General features: G+C 55.5%; 1 protein-coding gene across 3 annotated transcripts; it reads left to right on the top strand.

Moving 5' to 3' along the window:
• Positions 1-3527: 3527 nt before the first annotated feature.
• On the top strand, positions 3528-21842 carry CSRNP2 (cysteine and serine rich nuclear protein 2). 3 transcript variants are annotated; one of them, XR_010351330.1, is made up of 6 exons: positions 3528-3647; positions 8911-9144; positions 11037-11299; positions 14208-14504; positions 15890-19126; positions 19161-21842. XR_010351330.1 is itself a non-coding variant. In XM_064401063.1 (6 exons), exons 3-6 carry the CDS (start codon positions 8964-8966, stop codon positions 16586-16588), a joined length of 1440 nt encoding a protein of 479 aa, XP_064257133.1. In that variant the 5' UTR covers positions 3633-3647; positions 6199-6249; positions 8911-8963; the 3' UTR covers positions 16589-21842. The 3 variants fall into 3 exon arrangements, 2 of the variants coding, with proteins under 2 accessions (XP_064257132.1, XP_064257133.1); XM_064401063.1 differs by adding an exon at positions 6199-6249 and having other exon boundaries at positions 3633-3647; positions 15890-21842; XM_064401062.1 differs by having other exon boundaries at positions 15890-21842.
• The last annotated feature ends 1148 nt before the right edge of the window (positions 21843-22990 follow it).

The following is a 22990-nucleotide window of genomic DNA, read 5'->3' as shown; positions in this document are numbered from 1 at the left end:
ACACACCAGGGACTGGGACAGGGACTGGGACACACCAGGGACAGGGACACACTAGGGACTGGGACAGGGACAGGGACAGGGACAGGGACAGGGACAGGGACACACCAGGGACTGGGACAGGGACAGAGACACACCAGGGACTGGGACAGGGACGGGGACAGGGACAGGGACACACCAGGGACACACCAGGGACAGGGAGGGACAGGGACACTCCAGGGATGGGGACATGCCAGGGACAGGGACAAGGACACACCACGGTCAGGGACAGGGACACTCCAGGGACGTGGGGATTGGTGGCACATGGGACAGGACACGGGAAGGGACACGCCACGGTCATGGACATGCCAGGGCCAGAGCAGGACAGTGGGACACACAGGGGACAAGGAGAGACCGCTGACAGGGACATGGCATGGTGCACAGGGACAGAGCAGGGACAAGGACAGGGACGGGACAGGGACAGACACTCCAGGAATGTGGGGACAGACACAGGGTGGGCAGGGACACTGCAGGGACAGGGACATTCCAGGGACAAGGACATGCCAGGGACACAGCAGGGACAGGGACACTCCAGGACGCTGGCATGGGCACACTGGGGACAGGGACATGGCAGAAACAGGGACAGGGACTGGGACCCACAGGGGGCACGTGAAGGACAAGGACAAGGACACAGAATGGACATGAGGCTGGACACCCGGGGACAAGGACACCAGGGACAAGGCCACAGCCCCTGAGGGACCAAGGCCACGGCAGGGCTGGTGTTGGGGTCCCTTCCTGGGAGGACAAGAGCCACGCCAGGGGACAGACGGGAGCAGGGTCCCACCCCAGGTCCCCAGAGCCCCCGTCCCACCCCTGGTGGCTCCTGCCAGCGCAGTGACAAAGTGCCCAGGGTGCCCACCCCAGGGGACCCCACACAGCAACCCCCCCGGGTCCTGAGTGACACCTGAGCCACCCTGCAGCCACTCCTGAGTGACCCCACGGGGCTGCCAAGGTGATGTCACTGTCCCCTCTCCCAAACTGTCCCTGGGGGCTCCTGGGACATCACCCCGTGTCCCCCTCGCTGTGTCCCATCCAGGCCATTGTAACGTCCCCATTCCATGTCCTATCCTGCCTTGTCCCATCCCGGGGTCCCACCCTGGTGTCCCAACCCCAGTGACCATCCTGCTGTCCCATCCCAATGTCCCAACACCAGTGACCTATCCCAATGTCCCAATCCCTGGTGTCCCATCCCATTGTCCCAGTGACTATTTTGGTGCTGACCTCACCAGGGTCCCTATCCTGGTGTCCCATCCCTGTGTCCCCACCCCTGTGTCCCATCTGGATGTCCCCATCCCGCTTTCCCAGGGCAGTGTCCCCACCCCACTGCCCCCATCTCAGTGTCCCAGCCTCATGCCACTGTCACATCTCTGTGTCCCACCCCAGTGTCCCCAGTCAGGTGTCCCAGGCCAGGGCTCCCCCTGTGTCACCCCCAGAGCCCAGAGGGGCCGAGGCAGCCCCGGGAGCTCAGCACAGCCCAGCTCTGCACCTGGGCCAGGCCGACCTTGGGCCCAGCTGGGCCAGGAAGGGACTGGGAGCACCTGGGAGAAGGATCTGGGACATGGGGGACCCCATGGAGAGGGATTTGAGGGCGCTGGACACATCCTGGCCACAATGTCCCAACCCCAGTGTCCCAACCCCAGTGACCCATCCTGGTGCTGACCATCCCTGGTGTCCCATCCCATTTTCCCAGTGACCATCCTGGTCCTGACCACCCCACTGACTCTATCCCAGTGTCCCATCCTGGTGTCCCAACCCCAGTGACCATCCTGGTGCTGGACCACCCCAGTGTCTCTATCCCAGTCCCAATGTCCCAACCCCCGTGCCCATCCCAATGTCCCAATCCCAGTGACCACCCTGGTGTCCCATCCCAGTGTCCCATCCTGGTGTCCCAACCCCAGTGACCACCCTGGTGCTGACCACCCCAGTGTCTCTATCCCAGTCCCAATGTCCCAACCCCCGTGCCCATCCCAATGTCCCAATCCCAGTGACCACCCTGGTGTCCCAACCCCAGTGACCATTGCAATGTCCCCAGCTGGTGACCCAGCCTGGCACCCCATGGCAATGTTGCACCCCAGTGTCTCATTTCACTGTCCAAACCTGATGTCCCAAATCTGTCCCATCCCAATGTCCCAACCCCAGTGACTCTATCCTGGTGTCCCATCCTGGTGTCCCATCCCATTGTCCCAGTGACCATCCTGGTGCTGACCACCCCAGTGACTCTATCCCAGTGTCCCATCCCGGTGTCCCAACCCCAGTGTCCCATCCCAATGTCCCCAGCTGCTGACCCGGCCTGGCACCCCACGGCAATGTTGCACCCCACTGCAGGGAGAGCTCAGAGCCCCTGCAGGGCCTGAGGGGCTCCAGGAGAGCTGGAGAGGGGCTGGGGACAGGGATGGAGGGACAGGGCACAGGGAATGGCTCCCACTGCCAGGGGTGGGAGGCTGGGCAGGAATTCCTCCCTGGGAGGGTGGGCAGGCCCTGTGTTATGAATAGAAAGTTATCTATATTTTTTTTAGGTTGCAGAGTTAAAAACAAGTCAGACCAGTTGCTGTAAGCTAGTTTCACTGCTAAAGAGGAGTTTTTCAATTACCTGTTAATGGCTGGTGATTAACCATTGTCCCCCTGAGGGACACGGCACCCTCCCAAGTACCAGGATAGGAGTGACATCAGAGCCAGTATGCAGATGAGAAATGCATTGCGCCCCGAATTGTTACAGTTTTCCCAGGAAAACCCCTAAAATCACGAGCCAACAAGTGACCTAAGTGACGCCTAAGGATGGGAGCGCAGTCCCATACCTGCTTGGATCCTTTTTGCTTCTCACCCTAACCTGAAAAGACGTTGATTAAAGAGACGCCCCGGGGTGTTAGACAAAAAAAGCTAGGAATCTGCGACTCTCCCGTGAGGACGGAATCCCCAGCTCTGCCTGCAGACCAGCGGACAAAGCTGCATCACCCTCCTCCTCCTCCTCCTCCTCCGTGCCACGCCTGGGAGCAGCGGCGGCGTCCCCGTCGATTTCTCCCCACCTGAGCTGATTCTTCTTAATAAAGGCATTAAAAAGGAGAAAGATCTGCCCATTTATTTCGGACAGCACACAGGGAATGGCTCCCAGTGCCGGGGTGGGCTGGGCAGGAATTCCTCCCCGGGAGGGTGGGCAGGCCCTGGGATGGAATTCCCAGAGCTGCCCCTGGATCCCCGCAGTGCCCAGCCAGGCTGGAGCAGCCTGGGGCAGCGGGAGGTGTCCCTGCCGTGCCAGGGGTGGCTCTGGGCGATCTTTGAGCTCCTTTTCCCCCCGAACCGTTCCGCGAGGCCACGCTCCCCCTCAGCGCCCCATACCCGCACTTCCGGACTCCATTTCCCATCACACCCCGCGCCAGCACGGCCCCGCGTCCCCAGGGGACTCGGTTTCCCATGGTGCCTGGCGGCGGCGCGGCGGCGGCGCGGCGGTCACGTGACGCGGGGCGGTATAAAGGCGGCGGCGCAGCGGCCGCGGCCCCATTGTTGTCGGCGCGCGCGGCGGGGCGGGAGCGGCCCCGGACCCCCCCGGGAGCGGCCCCGGGGCCCCCCCAGCGCCCCCCGCCCCCAGCCGGGCCCCAGAACCCCCCCGGGCACCGGTGAGTGGCGGGGGAAGGGCGGCAGGGCCGGCCTCGGGGGCTGGAAGGAGAGCGGGGGGGGCGGCCCCGCCTGTGGGGGGCGGGGAGGGCTGTGAGGGACTGGGGGGGCTGTGAGGGATTTGGGGGTTCCAGGGGACGAGGGCTGTGAGGGATGGGGGGGCTGTGAGGGATTTGGGGTTCCGGGGGATGGGGGATGTGAGGGACTGGGGGGGCTGTGAGGGATTTGGGGGTTCCAGGGGACGAGGGCTGTGAGGGATGGGGGGGCTGTGAGGGATTTGGGGTTCCGGGGGATGGGGGATGTGAGGGACTGGGGGGGCTGTGAGGGATTTGGGGGGGCTGTGAGGAATGTGGGGCCTCTAGGGCGTGGGGGGCTGTGAAGAATTGGGGGTTCAGGGGATGGGGGATGTGAGGGATCTGGGGCTGTGAGGGATTTGGGAGGGCTGTGAGCGATTTGGGGTGCTGTGAGGATTTGGGGTTCCAGGGGATGGGGAGGTTGTGAGGGATCTGGGGGGGCTGTGAAGGATTTGGGGTTCCAGGGGATGGGGGCTGTGAGGGGTTTGGGGTTCCAGGGGATGGGGGCTGTGAGGGATTGGGGGTTCAGGGGATGGAGGATGTGAGGGATCTGGAGGGGCTGTGAGGGATTTGGGGTTCCGGGGGATGGGGGATGTGAGGGGTTGGGAGTGCTGTGAGGATTTGGGGTTCCAGGGGATGAGGGCTGTGAGGGAATGGGGGGTGCTGTGAGGATTTGGGGGTTCCAGGGGATGAGGGCTGTGAGGGATTTGTTTGGGCTGTGAGGGATTGGGGGGAGCTGTGAGGGATTGGGGGTTCCGGGGGATGGGGGATGTGAGGGATTTGTTTGGGCTGTGAGGGATTGGGGGGAGCTGTGAGGGATGTGGGGGCTCTAGGGGGTGGGGAGCTGTGAAGGATTGGGGGTTCAGGGGATGGGGGATGTGAGGGATCTGGGGCTGTGAGGGATTTGGGAGGGCTGTGAGCGATTTGGGGTGCTGTGAGGATTTGGGGTTCCAGGGGATGAGGGCTGTGAGGGACTGGGGGGGCTGTGAGGGAATGGGGTGAGCTGTGAGGGATTTGGGGGTTCCAAGGAATGGGGGGAGCTGTGAAGGATTTGGGGTTCCGGGGCATGGGGGATGTGAGGGGTTGGGGGTGCTGTGAGGATTTGGGGTTCCAGGGGATGAGGGCTGTGAGGGAATGGGGGGAGCTGTGAGGGATTTGGGGGTTCCAAGGAATGGGGGGGGGGTTTCCAAGGAATGGGGGGAGGGGGCTGTAGGGGATGGGGGGGTTCCAGCACTATCAGGGATGGGGGTGAAAGGGTCTGGGGGCTTCACAGCCACAGGGGATGTGGGGGGGCTGGGAGGGGGGGCGTTATGGGTGGGGGGCTATAGGGCAGGGGGGATGCGTGGGGAGGGGCTCGGAGCTTGAAGGCCTCTGGGGCAAGGGGGTGCCCTGCAGCTGGGGGGCTTGTAGGGGGTGTGGGGGATCCAGGTGGGCCTTACAGAAGGGTCTGTAGGAGATGGGGGGTGAGGGGGGGTCCTTGGAACTGGGGACCTGTGGGAAATGGGGGGGGGGCTGTATGAAATGTGGGGGTGCCCCTGCTGGGAACATCTGGGGGTGGCTGTGGGGGATTGGGGTCTATAGAGGGGGTGGGGGCCCTTACAGCTCCCTGTTATAATATAGGCCCCCCATTATATTTGGGGAGGGGTTTTTGGGGGTCCTGGTGGGGTCTCCCCTCTGCTGTACCTGGGGGGGCACTGAGGTGCTCTGAGTGGCCTTGGGGACCCCGTGGGGGGCAGGCAGGGGTTGTGCTGGGGGTCCTCCAGAAGCTGCTGGTGATGATGATGATGGTGGGAGGTCACACCTGGGGCTCAGGTGTCCCCAGAGGTGGGGAGGGCTGTTGGGCTGATCCCTCTCCAGGCTCACACCCCCCCAGGTGGTTCTGGGGGTCCCAGGTGACCCCGGGGCAGGTGAGACCCCCTGGAAGGGGCTGCTGCTGCCCCACCCTCACCTGCATGCGGCTGCTCTGGCTTCTCTTCCACCCCTGCCCCTTGATTTTTGTGGGATCCTTTTTTCCATCCCCCCAGGTATTATGGGACACCTTTGGGGTCCCCTTCACCTCCTGGGCTCTGATCCAGCTGTTCGTGGGCCCCCCTTGATCTCCCAATTCCAGTGAAGGACACAGGGCCCAAGGAGGTTTTTTGGGGTCACCTTTCTGTCCCCCAACACTTTGGGGACACCCATCCCTCCTTCCCAGGCTCTTTCAGCCAGGAGATTTCCCAGATCAGCTCCTGAGTTCAGGAATCCCAAACTCTCCTGATCCCTTCCCTGCTCCAGAAATGATTCCAGAACATGGGGAAAAAAATTAATTTAACTCTTTTTGGTGAGGTTTAATCCTTGAAATTCCCCATTTCCTCAGCTTTTGAACCCATTTTTTTGTTCCTCATTTTAAATTCCTTCTGATTTAAAAATGGGTGAAAAATGGAAACTTGGTATTTAAACTTATTTGGGTTTATTTTTTCCTTCATTCTGACTCTTACAGGAGTTTCTTTACATCATAGAAAGGATAATTTGGAATAATTTGGGATTTCAGGTGAGGAATAGGAATCCCATCCTGTCAGATCTATCAGGGAAGGATCCTTGTGCAGGTGGTGGGATCCCACCCAGACTCCAGCTCCAATTTTCTATGAAAATGCAGTTTTAGGGAATAATTTGAGGATTTTCAGCCATTTTAGGCAGCTGGGAGGGGGTGAGGGTGTTTTCCACCTCTGCTCCTCCTGGGATTGATAACTCCTTCTTGTTTTCCCTCCTCTAACACAGGATTCCCCATTTTTCCTCCCCAAAAAAAACCCAAAAACCCAGGATTTCACCCTGAACTGGTGCCTGGGTTGGGAATTCCTGTTCTTCCTTTTGGGACCCCAACGTTCCTTTCTGGAGGGGACAGATCTGACAAATCCCCCAAAGCCCAACCCCAAAGGGCTCCAGAGCATCCTGGGGGACTCCCAGATTCATCCTGGAAGTTTCCCAATAGGAATCAGGTCCAAAAATTCCCTTGCCCCACCTGGTACTGGAAATTTCCCCAAATCCCAAATATTGCCAGGGGTTATTTGGGATTTTTTTTTTTTTTTTAGTTTTTTTGGGATTAAGGGGTGTGGAGCAGGCAAATCCCAGGGAGGCTCATTCCCAGTCTGTGATGGAGTGGGAATTCTTGGAGCATCCAGTGGTTATTCTGAACTTTATGGAATTTTAGGGGGTGATCAGGATGTTCTAGGAGTGAATCTAGCAGTGCCTTTCCAAGAAAAACCCAACCAAAAAAAAAAAAAAAAAAAAAAAAAAAAAAAAAAACAAACAAAAAACCAACACTTTTCCTTTGGTTTAGGGTGAATTCTGTCTGAAATCCCTTTTTTTTTTGGGTGAAAACCAAAGCTTTTCCTTTGGTTTGGGGTGAATTCCATCCCAAATCAATCCCAAATGGAAAAGCTGGGATAGAGGAAGCTGGGCTGAATGTTTGGAGATTTTAGGGGGTGATCAGGGTGTTCCAAAAACCCAACCAAAAAAATCACTTTTGCTTCAGTTTGGGGTGAATTCCATCCCAAATCAATCCCAAAATTCCATCCCAGATCAATCCCAAGTGGAACAGCTGGGATGGAGGAAGCTGGGCTGAATGTTTCTGTGGAGATTTTAGGGGGTGATCAGGATGTTCCAGTTGTGAATTTGGCAGTGTCTCTTAAAAAAAAAAAAAACCCCAACCAAAAAATGGCTTTTCTTTTGGTTTGGGGTGATTTCTATCCCAAATGAATCCCGAAATCCTGTTTTTTTTGGGTGAAAAACCAAAGCTTTTCCATTGATTTGGGGTGAATTCCATCCCAAATCAATCCCAAATGGGAAAGGTGGGATGGAGGAAGCTGGGCTGAATGTCTGGAGATTTTAGGGGGTGATCAGGGTGTTCCAAGGGTGAATCTGGGTTAATTCCATCCCAAATCAATCCCAAATGGAGAAGCTGGGATGCAGGGAGCTGGGGTGAATGTTTGTGGAGAGATCTTCAGGGGATTTTAGGGGGTGATCAGGATGTTCCAGGGGTGAATCTGACAATGTCTTTCCAAAAAAGAACCAACAAAAAAGCTGCTTTTCCTTTGGTTTGGGATGAATTCCATCCCAAGTCAATCCTAAAATTCCATTTTTTGCGTGAAAACCTCAACTTATCCTTTGGTTTGGGGTGAATTCCATCCCAAATGGAGAAGCTGGGATAGGCAAAGCTGGGCTGAATATTTGTGGGGAGATCTTTAGGGGATTTTAGGGGATGATCAGGATGTTCCAGAGATGAACCTGGGATAGAAGGAGCTGGGGTGAATGTTTGTGGGGAGATCTTTAGGGGATTTTAGGGGGTGATCAGGATGTTCCAGGGGTGAGTCTGGCAGTGCCTCTTCAAAAAAGCCCAACCAGAAATGGCTTTTCCTTTGGTTTGGGGTGAATTCCATCCCAAATCAATCCTGAAATGCCATATTTTTGGGTGAAAGCCAAAGCTTTTCTTTTGGTTTGGGGTGAATTCTATCCCAAATGAATCCCAAAGTCCTGGTTTTTTTTGGGTGAAAAACCAAAGCATTTCCTTTCGTTTGGGGTGAATTCCATCCCAAATCAATCCCAAGTGGAACAGCTGGGATGGAGGAAGCTGTGGTGAATGTTTGTGGGGAGATCTTTTGGGGATTTTAGAGGGTGATCAGGATGTTCCAGGGGTGAATGTGGGTTAATTCCATCCCAAATCAATCCCAAATGGAGAAGCTGGGATGCAGGGAGCTGGGGTGAATGTTTGTGGGGAGATTTTAGGGGGTGATCAGGATGTTCCAGGCGTGAATCTGGGTTAATTCCATCCCAAATCCATCCCGAGTGGAACAGCTGGGATAGAAGGAGCTGGGGTGAATGTTTGTGGGGAGATTTTAGGGGGTGATCAGGATGTTCCAGGGGTGAATGTGGGTTAATTCCATCCCAAATCCATCCCGAGTGGAACAGCTGGGATAGAAGGAGCTGGGGTGAATGTTTGTGCAGACCCCCGGTGATGGGGCTGCCACGGGGAGCTCCCGTGGGAACCGGGATTTCTCCGCGATGGGGAGGGCAGAACTCCTGGAAAACCCAAAGCCTCTCCTGCCCATCCCAGCGTGACTCCTGAGATCCACGCACCGGGGGCTGGAGCCTGCAGCTCCGCCTGGGATCGGGCCGTTCCCCGGGATTTATCCGCGCTGTCCCGCCGCTCCCGCAGGGCGCTCCGGTCCCGTCCGCTCCCGCCGCGCTCTCCATGCGAGCCGAGCCCCGATGGCCGCGGTCCCGAGCGCCGCCAGCAAGCGCAAGCCGGAGGATGGACCGGGATCGGGATTGGGATCGGGATCGGGATTGGGATCGGGATCGTCCAGCGGCGCCACCTCGGACGACGAGATCGCCACCAGCGACAGCGGCGACAGCTGCGACAGCGGCGGCAGCACCGGCAGCGCCGCGCGTGAGCCCCGGGCAGGGGGTTTGGGTTTTGGGTGGAATTCTAATGGATTTTTAACGGGTTTTGGGAATTTGGGTGTCAGGGGATGATGGGGGATTTTTTGGGATTTTTTTAGCAATTTTTTCGGGAGAATTTTTAGGGTTTTCGGGGGGGGGGGTTTGTAGAATAGCGGTTTTTGGGTTTGGGGGTTTTTAGTTGGGTTTGGGGGTTTTTAATTCTGGGGGATTTGTGGAGTTCTTTTTTAATTTGTTTTTTTTTTAAAATTTTTGGTGAATCTTTAGAATTTGTGGGGTAACTGAGATTTTTTGAAATTTTGAGGAAATTCGGAGGGAATTTTTACTTTTTGGAAGCTTGGGGGAATTTCTGTGATTTTTTGGAAGTTTGGGGAATAGGGGCATTCATGGGGAATTATTGGGGGAGTTCATGGGCTTGAATGTCCTTTGAAATTTGGGAAACTTCGGGGGAGTTGAGGATGGATTTTGGGCGAGTTTGTAGGGAACCTGGAGGAGAATTCTGACCATTTGCAGGAAGGAATTAAGGGGAAATAATGGGGATTTTTCAGTTTTGGAGGGAAATAGAGGGGAAAATGGGTGAATTTTGTATAATTTTGGGTGTGATCTCGTGCTAACTCACCCTGTGCCCGCAGCCCCGTCCATCCTGCGGTGAATTCCCTGGAGAGGAATTCTGACCATTTGCAGGGGGGAATTAAGGGGAAATAATGGGGATTTTTCAATTTTGAAAGGGAATTCTGACCATTTGCAGGGAAGGAATTAAGGGGAAATAATGGGGATTTTTCAATTTTGGAGGGAGATACAGGAAAAACGGGTGAATTTTGTATAATTTTGGGGTGATGTTTTGCTGACTGCGCAGTGCCAGCAGCCCCGTCCATCCTCTGGTGGATTCCCTGGAGAGGAATTCTGACCATTTGCAGGGGAGGAATTAAGGGGAAATAATGGGGATTTTTCAGTTTTGGAGGGAAATTGAGGGGAAAATGGGTGAATTTTGTATAAATTTGGGTGTGATCCTGTGCTAACTCATGCTGTGCCCGCAGCCCCGTCCATCCTGCGGTGCATTCCCTGACCACGTTCAGGGAAGAAATTAAGGGGAAATAATGGGGATTTTTCAGTTTTGGAAGGGACATAGAGGGAAAATGGGTGAATTTTGTATAAATTTGGGTGTGATCTCGTGCTAACTCACGCTGTGCCTACAACCCTGTCCATCCTGCGGTGAATTCCCTGGAGAGGAATTCTGGCCATTTGCAGGGGGGAATTAAGGAGAAGTAATGGGGATTTTCCAGTTGTGGCAGGGAATAGAGGGGAAAATGGGTGAATTTAATGTAATTTTGGGTGTGATCCCGTGCTGTGCCTGCAGCCCCATCCATCCTGCGGTGCATTCCCTGACCACGTTCAGGGAAGGAATTAAGGGGAAGTAATGGGGATTTTTCAGTTTTGGAGGGAAATAGAGGGAAAATGGGTGAATTTAATGTAATTTTGGGTGTGATCTCATGCTAACTCACCCTGTGCCTGCAGCCCCGTCCATCCTGCGGTGCATTCCCTGACCATTTGCAGGGAATTAAGGGGAAATAATGGATATTTTTCAATTTTGGAGGGGAATTCTGACCATTTGCAGGGGGGAATTAAGGGGAAATAGTGGGGATTTTTAAAGTTTGGAGGCAGATAGAGGGAAAATGGGTGAATTTAATATAGTTTTGGGTGTGACCCTGTGCTAACTCACCCTGTTCCTGCAGTGCCGTCCATCCTGCGGTGCATTCCCTGACCATTTTTGGGGGAGGAATTAAGGGGAAATGAAGGGGATTTTTCAATTTTGGAGGGGAAAATGGGTGAGTTTTGTATAAATTTGGCTGTGATCTCATGCTGACCCCCCTGTGCCCGCAGCCCCGTCCATCCTGCGGCGCTCCCGGGCGCGCCGGGGCGGGAAGCGCGTGCGCTTCGCCCAGGTCACCGTCTACTACTTCGCCCGGCGCCAGGGCTTCACCTGCGTGCCCAGCGCCGGGGGCAGCTCCCTGGGCATGGCCCCGCGGCACCACCGTGCCCGCAGGTACAGCCTCAGCCAGTTCGCTCACCTGCGCCAGGTGAGCCACCGGCAGCACCTGCGGCAGCACCTGCGCCGGGAGAAACTGCGCGCCAGGAGGAGAGAGGTGAGGGGGCACGGACTGGGGGGACTGGGGAGGGAGGGGGAGTCCGGGGGGGAGTTACCTGGGGAGGGAGAGGGAATCCAGGTGGGGAATAGCTGGGGAGGGAGGGCAGAATCTGGGGGGGATATCTGGGGAGGGAGAGGGAATCTGGGTAGGAAATACCTGGAGGGGATTTGGGGTGACAGAGAGTGTCTGGGTGGAGAATAGCTGGGGAGGGAGGGCAGGATCCAGGTGGGAAATAGCTGAGGAGGGAGAGGGAATTCAGGTGGGAAATACCTAGGGGGGGAGAGGGAATCCAGGTGGGGGGATACCTGGGGAGGGAGAGGGAATTCAGGTGGGAAATACCTGGAGAGGGAGGGGGAGTCCAGGTGGGGAGCTGGGGAGAGAGGGAGGGGGAATCCATGTGGGAAATACCTGAGGAGGGAAGGGGAATTCAGGTGAGAGATACCTGGGGAGGGAGGGCAGAATCCAGATGGGAAATAGCTGGGGAGAGAGAGGGAGTCCAGGTGGGGAATACCTGGGGAGGGAGTGGGAATCCAGGGGGAAATATCTGGGGTGGGAAATATCTGGGGAGGGAAGGAGGGAAGTTGGAATCCATGTGGGAAATACCTAGGAAGGGAGAGGGAATCCAGGTGGGAAGTACCTGGAGGGGCAGCAGTGGGGGTCATACCTGGAGGGGATTTGGGGTGACAGAGTATCTGGGTGGGGATTTGGGGGAGCCAGGTATTGGGGCTGGGAGGGGGGAAATACCTGGATGGGTTTGGGGGTGGGAAAGCCCTTGGGGAGGGGTTTGGGAGAGGGAAGTGCAAAGTGCCTGGGTGAGGTTGGAAGAGGGGCAGACTGAGGGGAATCCAGGTGGGAAACCCTTTGTGGGGATCTTAGGGGGTACAGGGAAAAACCGGTGTGGGAAACACCTGGGTGGCACCTGGGGGTGATCAGGATGTTCTGGGGTGAATCTGGCAGTGCCTTTCCAAAAAATAAAAAACCCAAACAAAAAAAAACCCCAAAAAACAAACAAGCAAACAAACAAAAAAAAAAAAAACCAAAACAAAAAAATTCAATTTTCCTTGGGTTGGACAAGCCTTGGGAGGGACAAGGCTCAGTTTGGGGAGAGGGAAGCACACCTGGCCAGGTGACCCCTGTGGTCCCACACGTGTCCCTCTGTTAGTGTTCAGGAACACAAATCACAGAATGATTCCATGCAGGTGCTTTCCGAGCTGAACATGTTTTATATGGTTATATAACTTACATGTTAATTACTAAACTTCCATTGCTCTGTGTTACACATTGATTCCATCCAAGCAGGGCTTTCTCGTGATCCCCCTCAAACCCCTAACACAGTTTCTCACAATTCTACTTACAATTAAGCAATAATCATATCCAATAATTATATTATTTATCACATACTGATTACCCAGCTGCAGTTTCATGATCCAGCAAACACAAGGCCTGATTTCCCAGGGCCTGCAGGGATGTGCTCCCTGTTGATGGAGAGGCAAAGCTATCCTTGTCCCCCTGAAAAGGAGAGAAGCCCAGAAGTTTGGGTGAAAAGCCACCTCAGAGGACCCTGGGGGCTTCACCTCAAATTTAAGGACAACCAATTGGACAGCAGCCAAAAATTCTCACCTGGGCATTTCACTAGAAAAAGGAGTGAACAAAGGAATGAATTGCTTTTGTGGGGTGTTTTACCAGGAGCAAGGTCCTCGTGCACCTGGCTCGGTTTTTCCGTTTGTTATTTTGTCTTTTATAAAACCTTTTTGTTTCCAGCACTGCAGCAGAAGCCATGCTGCTGATTTTTATGCCTCCAAAGGTGGCTGAGCTATCTTGGGTGTGTTATATACCTCAAAAAGCTCATGAGACCTGGCCTGAGGAGGCACATGCAACAGGGGCCTACCCTTCCCATTCCCCAGGGCTCACCAACCCTAACTTTCTTTCTAACTCCCCAAATTTCAAGTTTTTCTCCTGGATTAGGTGAAAAGCCACCTCATAGGACCCTGGGGGCTTCACCTCAAATTTAAGGATTGCCAATTAGACAACAGCCAAAAACTTCCACCTGGGCCATTAACAAGAAGAAGTGAACAAAGAAACAAATTGCTTTGGTGGGGTGTTTTACCAGGACCAAGCAAGGACCTACCCTTCCCATTCCCCAGGGTTTACCAACCATAACTTTCTTTCTAACTCCCCAAATTTCAAGTTTTTCTCCTGGATTAGGTGAAAAGCCACCTCATAGGGCCTTGAGGGCTTTACCTCAAATTTAAGGATTGCCAATTAGACAGCAGCCAAAAATTCCCACCTGAGAAAGGAGTGAACAAAGGAGCTAATTGCTTTTGTGGGGTGTTTTACCAGGAGCAAGCCAGGGCCTACCCTTGCTTACCAACCCAAACTTTCTTCCTAACTCCCGAACTTCCCCATTTTTAACCCTTTCCCTCCCCATCCACAGGCTTACCAACCCTAACTTTCTTTCTAACTCCCTCAATTTCAAGTTTTTCTCCTGGATTAGGTGAAAAGCCACCTCAGAGGACCTTGGGGGCTTCACCTCAAATTTAAGGATTGTCAATTGGACAGGAGCCAAAATGTCCTACCTGAGCAATTCACTGGAAAAAGGAGAGAACAAAGGAACTAATTGCTTTTGTGGGGTGTTTTACCAGGACCAAGCCAGGTCCTACCCTTGCTTACCAACCCAAACTTTCTTTCTAACTCCCCGAATTTCAAGTTTTCCTCCTGGATTAGGTGAAAAGCCACCTCATGGGACCTTTTCACCTGGATTAGGTGAAAAGCCACCTCATAGACCTTAGGAACTAACTGCTTTTGTGGGGTGTTTTACCAGGCCAAGCCAGGTCCTACCCTTGCTTACCATCCCAAACCTCCTAACTGCGGACCTTGCCGATCTTTAACCCTTTCTCTGCTGCAGCTGACCCAGAACGGCACGGTGCCGTCGGCCGAGGCCGCGGGGCTCACCTTGGCCGACGTGTCCGACGACGACCTGGACGTGGGGCAGGTGGAGGTGGGCGATTATTTCTACCTGCAGCCGCTGCCCACCAAGCGGCGCCGGGCGCTGCTGCGCGCCTCGGGCGTGCGCAGGATCGACGCCGAGGAGCGGCAGGAGCTGCGGGCGCTGCGCCTGTCCCGCGAGCAGTGCGGCTGCCTGTGCCGCCTGACCTGCGAGCCGCGCACCTGCGCCTGCAGCCAGGCCGGCATCCAGTGCCAGGTGAGACACACAGGGGTTTGGGGTGGGGTTTGGGGGTTGGGGCTGCTCCTCGTGAGCTTCCCGAGGGGTGGGGACAGCCAGGTGTGCCAGGCCGGCATCCAGTGCCAGGTGAGACACGGGGGGGGCTGGGAAGGGTGGGGAGAGCCAGGTGAGGGCATCCAGTGCCAGGTGAGACACATGGGGGGCTGGGGATGATCCTTGTGAGCTTCATGATGGGGGGGGGGACAGCCAGGTGTGCCAGGTGAGGGCATCCAGTGCCAGGTGAGACACGGGGGGGGCTGGGAAGGGTGGGGAGAGCCAGGTGTGCCAGGCCGGCATCCAGTGCCAGGTGAGACACACAGGGGGCTGGGAAGGGTGGGGAGAGCCAGGTGAGGGCATCCAGTGCCAGGTGAGACACGGGGGGGGTTTGGGGATGATCCTTGTGAGCTTCATGAGGGGTGGGGAGAGCCAGGTGTGCCAGGTGAGACACACAGGGGGCTGGGGATGCTCCTCGTGTGCTTCCCGAGGGGTGGGGAGAGCCAGGTGTGCCAGGTGAGGGCATCCAGTGTCAGGTGAGACACACAGGGGGTTGGGGTGGGGTTTGGGGGTTGGAGATGCTCCTTGTGTGCTTCATGTGTGGGGGGAGAGCCAGGTGTGCCAGGCTGGCATCCAGTGTCAGGTGAGATACAGAGGGGTTTGGGCTGCTCCTTGTGTGCTTCATGAGGGTGGGGAGAGCCAGGTGTGCCAGGTGAGGGCATCCAGTGCCAGGTGAGCTGGGAAAAGGGGGGACAGGGGGCCCTCGAGGCACCCCCACTGTGCCCATGTCCCTTCTCATTGAGGGAGCAGGGTGCCAGGAGAGGCTGCTGGGGTTTGTGGTCCAACAGGTGCTGGAGTGCTCTTGTTCCTTGAAGGAGCAGGAACAGCTCCAGATGTGTTTTGGCCATACCTGGAATGTATAAACTCTCCCTACCCCAGAGCCAAATTCCTGCTGTCCAGGTGGGATCTGGGGTCACTCTGGGCTGGGATTCAGGCTCTGGGGTGGGGATCCTGTAGGATCCTCCACCTGTGGAGACACCTGGCTGGGATAAAGCCCTGCCAGGATGTTTGGGGTGGGATTCAGGCTCTGGGGGGATCCTGGCTGGGATAAAGCCCCCAGCAGGATGTCTGGGGTGGGATTCAGGCTCTGGGGTGGTGAGCCTGTGGGGTCCTCCCACTGGAGACACCTGGCTGGGATAAAGCCCTGCCAGGTTGTCTGGGGTGGGACTCAGGCTTTGGGGGGCTCCTGGCTGGGATGAAGCCCAGCGGGATGCCCGGGTGGGATTCGGGCTCTGGGGGGCTCCTGGCTGGGGTGGGATTCGGGCTCTGGGGGCTCCCGCAGGCTGCTCAGGGGTGTGCCCTGTGCCCAGGTGGATCGCACGTCGTTCCCGTGCGGCTGCTCCCGGGACGGCTGCGGGAACGTGGCCGGGCGCATCGAATTCAACCCGCTGCGCGTCCGCACGCACTTCCTGCACACCCTGATGAAGCTGGAGCTGCAGAGCCGGCGCGAGGAGGAGGAGGACGAGGAGGAAGGAGCTGCTGGCCCCAGCTGGCCGCCCCCGCAGCCCCCCGAGACTCAGGACTTCCAGGAGTACCTGGCGGAGAACGAGCGGGCGGTGCTGCACCTGCAGACGGCCGAGGAGCTGGAGAGGCTGAAGGCTGAGGAAGACTCCGGAAGCGGCTCTGGGGGAGAGGGGGGCGGGGTCTGCGTGCTGGGGGAGCAGCTGGATGACAGCTGGCAGGTGAAAGCCCCCCCGTGCCCCGGGCTCGCCCCCACCATCCTGATCCCGGCGCAGTTCCCGCTGGAGTCTCCTGTGCTGTGCTACCCCCCGGGGCAGCCGGCCCAGGTGGGCTCCCCGCCCTACCTGCCCGATGCACCTGGGCTCTACTGCCAGCCGGAGCCACGGGCAGGTGCCAAGGGGGGCAGCGGCCACGTGGAGCATCCAGCTCCAGCCTCCAGCCCCCCTGAGAAGGAGCTGGGGGTCCCACCTGTCCCTGCTGCTGGGAGCAAGGGAGGAGCACCCCAAAATCTCCCCGAGCACCTGGAGCACCCCCACCTGCCCATATGAGTGGCCTGAGGCCCTCTGGCTCCATTATTTATTCCATGGATTGATTATTTAATTGGTGGGGGCTGCTCTGGACAGAGGATTCACCTGGCCCAGGGCCAGGAGTCCTTCACTCACCTGGTGGGGGTCACCTGTGCCAGGACTCACCTGAGCTGCAGCCTCTGGGAGCCTTCCTGTTCTCCATCCCACCTGGCAGAGATCACCTGTGCCAGGACTCACCTGAGCTGCAGCCTCCTGGGTCCCATGGCAGCTCTGTCCCCCTTGGCTGCCTCCGTTTTCCTTGTTTTTAAGGGAAAAGTCATTTTTCCCTAATTCCTGTTTGTTTCATGAATGTCTCACCTGGGCTGCCTCCCATCCCACCTCATCCAGGTGATGCTCCCACTCCCCTGCAGCTGGGATGGGTGGGGAAACACCTGGAACTGGCACAAGAGACCCAGGACTGGAATTCCCAAACTCACCTGGAACATTCTGGGGGGGTTGAACCAACTTCAGCTCCTCGTTGGCTCCTCCATCACCTGGAAGTGATCACCTGTACCTGTGGGAACCCTCTGGGATGTTCATGCCCTGCTGGGGGTTGGAGCTGCCCCTCCAGGAGCAGGATTTGGGATGTGCAGGAGTGTCCCTGTTACCCTGTGGGTGCGATGTCACCTGGGCCTGGAGCTCTCAGCTGCCTCCTTGCCCGTCCCAGGTGAGCTCCATCCATCCCTGCAGGTGAGCCTCACCTGGCTGTGTTTCCCAAAGAGCTGTTCCTGCCATTCCTGCCCTCGGGATCCATCCCACGGAGCCCTGCAGGTGTGCCCAGGTGTCAGCTCCTGCTGCTCCTGCTGCTCTGGAGCTCCCTGTGCTGCTCCTCAGGTGCTTCCTGCTCACCTGTGTCCTTCTGGCTCCGGGCTCTCCACTGGCATCAAACTGGTCAGACTGGGATGGATTCAGGTTCTCCAGGCTCACCTGGTCCCTCCAGCCCTTCCTTGGACTGGGATTCATGGAAAACCCACCTGTGCTCCGGACCTTCCTGCAGCCCTGGGGTCTGTCTTGGGGTGAAACTTCTCATTTCTGGGGCTTTTGCCTCTTTTTTGGCTTCAGCCAGGTGAGATCAACCTGGCCCAGCAGCAATTCCAGCCTGGAAGAGGCAGGAGGGGGGGGAAAGGGGGCTGTGGGGTGGGGCTGCCTGTGGATTTGCTCACCTGGAAGCTCTTGGATTCTGGGATCTGCTCACCTGCTTGGGTCTGTGCCCCAAATCCTGCGTTCTGCTCACCTGGATTCTACAGACTGTGGGATCTGCTCACCTGGACCTGCTCACCTTGAGGGAGCTGCTCACCTTGAGGGATCTTTGCCCCTGGATCTGCTCATCTAGATCTGCTCACCTGAGCACTCCCAGGATCTGCTCACCTGGACCTGCACATGGATCTGCTCACCAGGACCTGCTCACCTTGTGGAATCTGCTCACCTGGATCTGCTCACCTTGAGGGATCTGCTCACCTTGAGGGATCTGCTCACCTGGATCTGCTCACCTTGAGGGACCTGCTCACCTGGACCTGCTCACCTGGACCTGCTCACCTGGATCTGCTCACCTTGAGGGATCTGCTCACCTTGAGGGATCTGCTCACCTGGATCTGCTCATCTTGAGGGATCTGCTCACCTGAGCACTCCCAGGATCTGCTCACCTGGATCTGCTGACCTTGAGGGACCTGCTCACCTGGATCTGCTCCCCCTGGACCTCCTCACCTTGAGGGATCTGCTCACCTGGACCTGCTCACCTGGACCTGCACATGGACCTGCTCACCAGGATCTGCTCACCTGGAGTGACCTGTGCCCCTGGACCTGCTCACCTGGAGGGAACTGCTCATCTGGACCTGCACATGGATCTGCTCACCTGGACCTGCTCACCTTGTGGAATCTGCTCACCTGGAGGGACCTGCTCACCTGGACCTGCTCACCTGGACCTGCACATGGATCTGCTCACCTGGACCTGCTCACCTTGTGGAATCTACTCACCTGGAGGGATCTGCTCACCTGGAGGGACCTGCTCACCTGGATCTGCTCCCCTGGACCTGCTCACCTGAGCACTCCCAGGACCTGCTCACCTGGATCTGCTCACCTTGAGGGATCTGTGCCCCTGGAACTGCTCCCCTGGACCTGCACATGGACCCGCTCACCTGGACCTGCTCTCCTGGAGGGCTGTGTGCCTCTGGCCCTGCTCACCTGGAGGGACCTGCTCACATGGATCTGCTCACCTGGGGGGCTGTGTGCCCCTGGCCCTGCTCACCTGGGTGCCCCCAGCCCCGGGGTCCCAGGGGCCCAAACCCCCCAGGGGCCCAAACCCCCCAGTCCAGCTGCCCCCCTCCCCGTTCTCCTCCTGACTTTTTGGTTTCACCCTTGGTTTTGGCTTTCCCAGCAGTTTTCCCACACTGGGGTGGGACCTCCCCACCACTTCTGGGGTTTGAGGTCCCCTGGTGCTCCTGGGGGGTCACCTGTCCCCTTTGAGGGGGTTAAAAGGGGTTTAAGGGGCTCAGAGTGGGGTTTTTAGGGGGTTTCGGGGAGGTTCAAAGTGGGGTTTTTAGTGGGGTTCAGGGAGGTTCAAAGTGGGGTTTTTAGGGGTTATGGGGATGTTGAGGCATTTTTGGAGGTTGAAAGGGGTTGAGAGGGTTTTTATGGGGTTGAGGGGTTCAGGACAGTTTAAAAAGGGGTTTAAGGAGGCTCAGAGGGGTTTTTAGGGGTGTGTGGGGGCTTCAGGCAGGTTCAAAGTGGGGTGTTTAGGGGTTCTGGGGGCATTGAGGAGATCTTTTGGGTTGAAAGGGGTTCAGAGGGGTTTTTATGGGATTTAGAGGTTTGGGACAGTTTTAAAAGGGGTTTAAGGGGCTAAAGGGGTTTTTAGTGGGGTTCAGGGAGGTTCAAAGTGGGGTTTCTGGAGTTATGGGATCATTGAGGGTTTAAAATGGTTCAGAGGGGTTTTAGGGGTTCAGAGAGGTTTGAGGGGGCTGAAGGGGGTTCAGTTGGGTCTAAAGGGGTTTATAAAGAAAGTTAAAGGGTCTTCTAGGAGATCAAGGGGGTTCCGAGGGGTTTAAGGGGCTTTAAAAAGAGTTTGAGGGGTTCAAGGGGATTCAATGGGGTTGGAGGGTGTCAAAGGGGTTTTTTAGGCTCTTGAAGGGGGGTTTAAGGGGGTTTAAGAAGGGCTTTAGGGGGTTCAGAGGAGTTTAAAGGGGCTCAGGTGGGGTTTAGGTTGGTTTAAAGGGTTTTTGGGGGCTCAAAAGGGGGTTTAAGTGAGTTCAGAAGATTTAAGGGGGATTAAAAGGGGATTCAGGGGCCTTGAGTGGGTTCAAAGGGGTTTGAGGTTCAGGGGGTTCAGAGGAAGGGGGTAAAGGGTTAAAAATGGGGTTCAGGGGGGCATTTGGGGGTGCAGAGGGTGTTTTTGGGGTTCAGGGAGGGATGTGATGCTGTTCAGAGGTGTTTTAGGGCTCCAGAGGGGATTTCAGGGGTTGGCAGGGCCAGAGGGGTTTTAGGGCATTGCCGGGGTTATTTTGGTGTCCAGGAGGGGTCAGAGGGGGGTCAGAGCACTTGGGGGGCGTTGAAGGGGTTCGGGGGGCTCCAGGGGCTTTGGGGGAGTCCAGAGGGGTTTTGGGGGGTCAGAGGGGATTTCCCAGGGGGATTTGGGGTGGGGAGGGGCCGGTTGCCAGCCCGGGGCCTCGGTGACCCCCAGACCCCCCGGGAGGTGCCCAAATCCCCCAGGAACGGCCCCAAACCCGGCGTGACCCCCCGGGGCCGGGGAGAGGGGCAGGGACCCCAAATCCTGCCCTGGGCCCCCCAGCTGGTGCTTCCCAAACCACGGAATTCCTGGATTTATCCCATTGCACCCCAAACCACGGAATTCCTGGATTTATCCCATTGCACCCCAAACCCCAGAATTCCTGGATTTATCCCATTGCACCCCAAAACCACAGAATTCCCAGATTTATCCCATTGCACCCCAAACCCCAGAATTCCCAGATTTATCCCATTGCACCCCAAAACCACAGAATTCCTGGATTTATCCCATTGCACCCCAAACCATGGAATTTCTGGATTTATCCTATTGCACCCCAAACCCCAGAATTCACAGATTTATCCCATTGCACCCCAAAACCACAGAGTTCACAGATTTATCCCATTGCACCCCAAAACCCCAGAATTCACAGATTTTTCCCATTTCCCCCCAAACCCCCCAGAATTCCTGGATTTTTTCAATTTCCCCCAAACCATAGAATTCCCAGATTTATCTCATTCCACCCCAAACCATGGAATTCCACACCAAACCCCCCAGAATTCCCAGATTTATCTGATTTCCCCCCAGACCACGGAATTCCCGGATTTATCCCATTTCATCCCAAACCCCCAGAATTTCCACATTTATCTGACTTTCCTCCAAACCACAGAATTCCCGGATTTTTCCCATTTCCCCCCAAACCCCCCAGAATTCCCAGATTTATCCCATTCCACCCCAAACCATGGAAGTCCACCCCAAAACCCCAGAATTATCTGATTTCTCCCCAAACCATGGAATTCCTGGATTTATTCAATTTCCCCCCAAACCACAGAATTCCCAGATTTATCCATTTCATCCCAAACCATGGAATTCCTGGATTTATCCCATTTCATCCCAACCCCCCAGAATTCCCGGATTTTTCCCATTCCCCCAGCCCCCCAGAATTCCCGGGTTTCCCCACCCCCCCAGCCCCCCGCGTTCCTGGATCTGACCAGCCTGCATTCCGTGGATCTGGCCCTCGCTGGTGCTACAGCCCCCAAACCCCCTGGGCTCCCCAGGCCCCCCCAGGGTGCCCAAAGCGGCTTCGGAACTTCTAATGGCATTTTTGTTTCCTTTTTTAGCTTTTGTTCCCCTTTGTTCCACTTCTTTTTTATTCCTTTAATTTTGAATTTGCTTTTTCTTTCCTTTTACATTTAATTTTAAATTTTTTTTTTAAATTTTGTTTTTATTGCCTTTTTATTTCTTTATTAAATTTTTACTTGCTCTTTCTTTTTTTAAATTCAATTTATTTCCTTTTTAATTTCCCTTTTGACTTTATTCTTTCCTTATTTCTGTTCCATTTTTAATTTCATGTTGTGGTTTTTAATTTCCATTTTAACTCCACGTTTAATGCCACCCAGTGAATCCAAAGCTTCTCCCCACTATTATTCATTTTTCCTGCTTTTCTGCAGTTTCCCAGGACAATGCTGTATTTAAAGAGAATATTTAAGTGGAAAAATAAAAAGTGGTTAAACTTGACCCGGAGTTGTGGTTTAAACAGGGGCAAATTCGTAAAATTGGGTTAAATCCACTGAAATCTGGGTTATATAGAACAGAAATTGGGTAAAATGGATGAAATTTGGGTGAAATGAATGAAAGTTGGGTTAAATGAATCAAATTTGGGTTAAATAGAAGAGAAAATTAGGTTAAATGAATGAAATTTGGGTAAAATGAATGAAATTTGGGTGAAATGAATGAAATTTGGGTGAGATGAATGAAATTTGGGTTAAATAGAAGAGAAAATTAGGTTAAATGAATGAAATTTGGGTTAAATGAATCAAATTTGGGTAAAATGAATGACATTTGGGTAAAATGGATGACATTTGGGTAAAATGGATGAAATCCGGGTTAGATGCGCTGGGATTTGGGTGGGGTTCACTGAGTTTGGGTGGAATTCACAGAATTTGGGTAAAATCCCAACCTTGCCCGTGGGTTCCCTCGGAGCCTGAAGGGACTGGGGGCACCTGGGACCCCCTGGGCCCCGTCCCATCATTCCCATCATCCCATCATCCCATCCCATGGATCCATCCCATCATTCCCATCCCATCCCAGTTCTGGTCCCAGTCCAATCCCATTATCCCATTATCCCATTATCCCATCCCATGGATCCATCCCATCATTCCCATCCCATCCCATCCCATCCCATCCCATCCCATCCCATCCCATCCCATCCCATCCCATCGATCCCATAATTCCGTCCCTCTTCTCATCCCAGTTCTGGTCCCAGTTCCAATCCCATTTTCCTGTTATCCCATAATTCTCATCTCATTATCCCGTCCCATGGGTCCATCCCATCATTCCCATCCCATGGATCCATCCCATTATCCCATCCCTGTTCTCATCCCAGTTCTGGTCCCAGTCCAATCCCATTATCCCATTATCCCATCCCATGGATCCATCCCATCATTCCCGTCATTCCCATTCCATTATCCCATTATCCCATCACGTGAATCCCATCCCTGTTCCCATCCCCGTTCCCATCCCCGTTATCCCGTTATCCCATCCCCGTGATCCCACCCCTGTGATCCCACCCCCGTTATCCCATCCCCGTTATCCCATCCCCGTGATCCCATCCCCGTTCCCATCCCCGTTATCCCGTTATCCCATCCCCGTTCCCATCCCTGTTA

This window comes from Passer domesticus, chromosome 31, assembly GCF_036417665.1.
Source record: "Passer domesticus isolate bPasDom1 chromosome 31, bPasDom1.hap1, whole genome shotgun sequence".
NCBI classification, from domain to species: Eukaryota; Metazoa; Chordata; class Aves; order Passeriformes; family Passeridae; genus Passer; species Passer domesticus.
This window is presented reverse-complemented; position numbering and strand designations above follow the sequence as displayed.

Excerpts from the sequence above, each read along its gene's own strand:
- CSRNP2 (XM_064401062.1), top strand. The coding sequence starts at position 8,964 with ATGGCCGCGGTCCCGAGCGCCGCCAGCAAGCGCAAGCCGGAGGATGGA. Across the intron at positions 11,300-14,207 it reads TGCGCGCCAGGAGGAGAGAG|CTGACCCAGAACGGCACGGT; the intron begins GTGAGGGGGCAC and ends TCTCTGCTGCAG. Across the intron at positions 14,505-15,889 it reads AGGCCGGCATCCAGTGCCAG|GTGGATCGCACGTCGTTCCC; the intron begins GTGAGACACACA and ends CCCTGTGCCCAG.